The sequence below is a fragment of the Anopheles cruzii genome, chromosome 3 (genome assembly GCF_943734635.1).
Source record: "Anopheles cruzii chromosome 3, idAnoCruzAS_RS32_06, whole genome shotgun sequence".
Classification (NCBI taxonomy): domain Eukaryota; kingdom Metazoa; phylum Arthropoda; class Insecta; order Diptera; family Culicidae; genus Anopheles; species Anopheles cruzii.
The window spans coordinates 54182358-54184998 of NC_069145.1; the positions used below are offsets into that span (position 1 = coordinate 54182358).

Sequence of the window (2641 nt, forward strand, 5' to 3'; positions counted from 1 at the left end):
CGCGGCGCACAAGTCGGCCGTAGTTTGTGGGCCAAGCCAAGGGTTTGGCTGCCGTTTTGGAAACAGACGGAATTTCTTTACGCATTGCCAACGGTGTTTGGGTGCAAGTGGTGTCAGGCCCCTCAGCGCCACTATGGTAACATTGCTGCAGCACTATTTCATGAAACGGTTGCCACCTTCAGCTCGCCCACCAGGCGCGCCACTATGTAAATAAACCATTAATTGTGCGTGGTTTGGTGGCGTTGGGGTGCGACACTGACGCGGGGGACCGGCCTCTCTGGGGTTTCGTTTCTCCGGGCATCGAATGTCACGAAACGTGATTTTCACCTGCCCGAAGTCCTTCGCCGGCGGCGAGGGTTGTCTTGAAAGTCGAACTTCAAACGCCGGCTTCGCAAAGGTTGAGACGGTTGGCAGTTTTCGTGTCGAAAGACAATCGGGCAGTGGGCCCCAGAGCAACGCGCATAGTTGCTAGGTGGTCACGAGAGAAGAGCGCGTTTGGTTCGTAAGCGGAGAGCAGGAGCCCCGCTGGAAGTCCTGCGGAATCCGAAATGAAGTCATGATGAGCTCGCGCGAACAGCGACTTTTTGACGTAACTTTGAGCAAAGAAAACGGTGGAGCGTCACCATTAAAAGAACGCAAATCGGCTGTGGGTGTGTCCTTATTTGGTTCCCAGACCGATTTGTGGTTGTGGCGGGGGTAAGCGAAATCTGTAGCCTCGTGTACTGAAGAACGAAGCGAAGACAGCGCCCAATGGGCCCAACTAGAGATAGGAAAACCATGGATAACGTTGCTGTATCGTGCCCGACATTGGGTTATCATTGACCTACAAAATGGTTGATTAATAATGTAATTGCTTAAATGTGTTTTGGTTTGCAATTCATATTTAAAAAATTGGAGCAATCAAAGACTCTTCCATAAGCCCGATCTTTGCACTGTTTAAACAACGCTTTGTAATGTAAATATTTGGTGAATTGGAAAGTTTTCGCAGATTTTGAACAAAGCAAGTATGTGCCATTTTGATCGATAACCTTTTGCTATTTTTCTGGTAGCAGCGTAGAACTTCGCTGGTTTAGAAAGAAATAATTGAGACACCTCTTTTGCACAGTCTTCTTTTTCACAGCTATTAAGATCATTTTGCAGAGATCTGAACAGAAGATAGCCCTGATGGTGCAAGGTCAGGCGTGGATGCATTAAAACTTCCCAGCCAAGCGATCTCAATTGTTGCCTGGTCATCAAAGATGTGTGTGGCCTGGCATTGTCATGTTGGAACACAACGCCTTTTCTATTGATCAATGCTGGATACTTTTTTGCAATTGCTTGACTCAATCTCGTTAATTGTTGGCACTAGAGAGCCGAATCAATCGTCTGGCCATATTTCAGCACCTCAAAATGGACCACGCCCTCATAATTCCACCACACACACAGCATCACCTTCCTGCGCGTCAATCCAGGCTTTGCCACAGTTTGAGAGGGTTCACCCTTCTTCGACAACGATTATTTTTGCACATTATTGTCGTACGTGATCCATTTTTCATCAGCAGTAATCAGTCGTTTAAGAAATGGGTCGATTTCGTTACGTTTCAGCAGAAACTCGCCGATGGAAATTCGGTCCATTAAATTTTTCACCGTCAATTCATGTGGCACCCAAACATCAAGCTTCTTTTTGTATCCAGCCTTTTTCAAATGGTTCCCAACTGTTTTCTGGGCTATGCCTAACTCGTCAGCAATGGTATAGCTGCTAACATGCCGGTCTTGCTCAACCCTTTCCATAATTTCATCGACTTTTTCGGTATTCGGTCGACCGGAGCGAGATGCATCTTTGACATCGAAACTTCCATTACGGAAACGAGCAAACCATTCACGAGCTGATCTTTCTTAAACAGCATCCTCACCATAAACTGCACAAATTATTTAAGCTGTTTGCGACGCATTCTTTCCTTTTTTGAAATAATATTTGAAAATATGGCGAATTTCTTCCTTATTTTCACTCATTTTGTTGACGCTGTAACTTTTAAACTACCTTGTTGATAGCAAAACTCTTGTTGGCAAAAATGTAGCTCTGAGTGTCACCTGTCAAACGCACATAATTTTTACCTGATGCGACGAGTGGTTACCGAATTAAATGTACGCCAACGCCATTTAGCGGAAAATCGGCGGAATCTTTCCAATTCACCCAATAGTCAGAACAATTAAAATACATTAGTTATACACGCAGCTACCATGTAAAAGTAGATTTTTGAGAAATAAAAAAAGATGAAATGTGCATCGGCCGGGAATCGAACCCGGGCCGCCCGCGTGGCAGGCGAGCATTCTACCACTGAACCACCGATGCTTCTTGACAAGCCTGCTCTATACGCAGACCGGGCGGAAAAACCAAAAACCAACCACTAAAAACAATACACAGATCAATTAGGGATCTTTTGGGTTGATTCCTTTTAATGCTTGACAAAGATTTGAATAACAAATAAAATAAAAAATCCACCATCAATCGAGCGTCTGTCATCAAACGATACGAAATTAACATAATCTTTTTGCTTGATATCAATTTTGAATGTTACTGATTCATTCTGAGGCAAGTTTATCATTGCTTCAGAAAAGTCCGAAGGTAAGACAAGCAAACAACGTCCCATCACCAATCTCC

General features: G+C 44.4%; 1 protein-coding gene and 1 non-coding gene across 2 annotated transcripts in view; one reads left to right on the forward strand and one right to left on the reverse strand.

The window, feature by feature from the left end:
- Nucleotides 1-1194, forward strand: part of LOC128270611 (lysosomal alpha-mannosidase-like) — a 3509-nt gene extending 2315 nt beyond the window's left edge. The window contains exon 6 of the mRNA XM_053008022.1: nucleotides 1121-1194. Coding sequence (XP_052863982.1) covers nucleotides 1121-1194 — 74 coding nt within the window. The remainder of the gene's footprint in view (nucleotides 1-1120) is intronic.
- Nucleotides 1195-2261: 1067 nt separating this feature from the next.
- On the reverse strand, nucleotides 2262-2332 carry Trnag-gcc (transfer RNA glycine (anticodon GCC)). The gene has a single exon. It is a non-coding gene; the product is annotated as a tRNA-Gly (tRNA).
- Nucleotides 2333-2641: the final 309 nt, after the last annotated feature.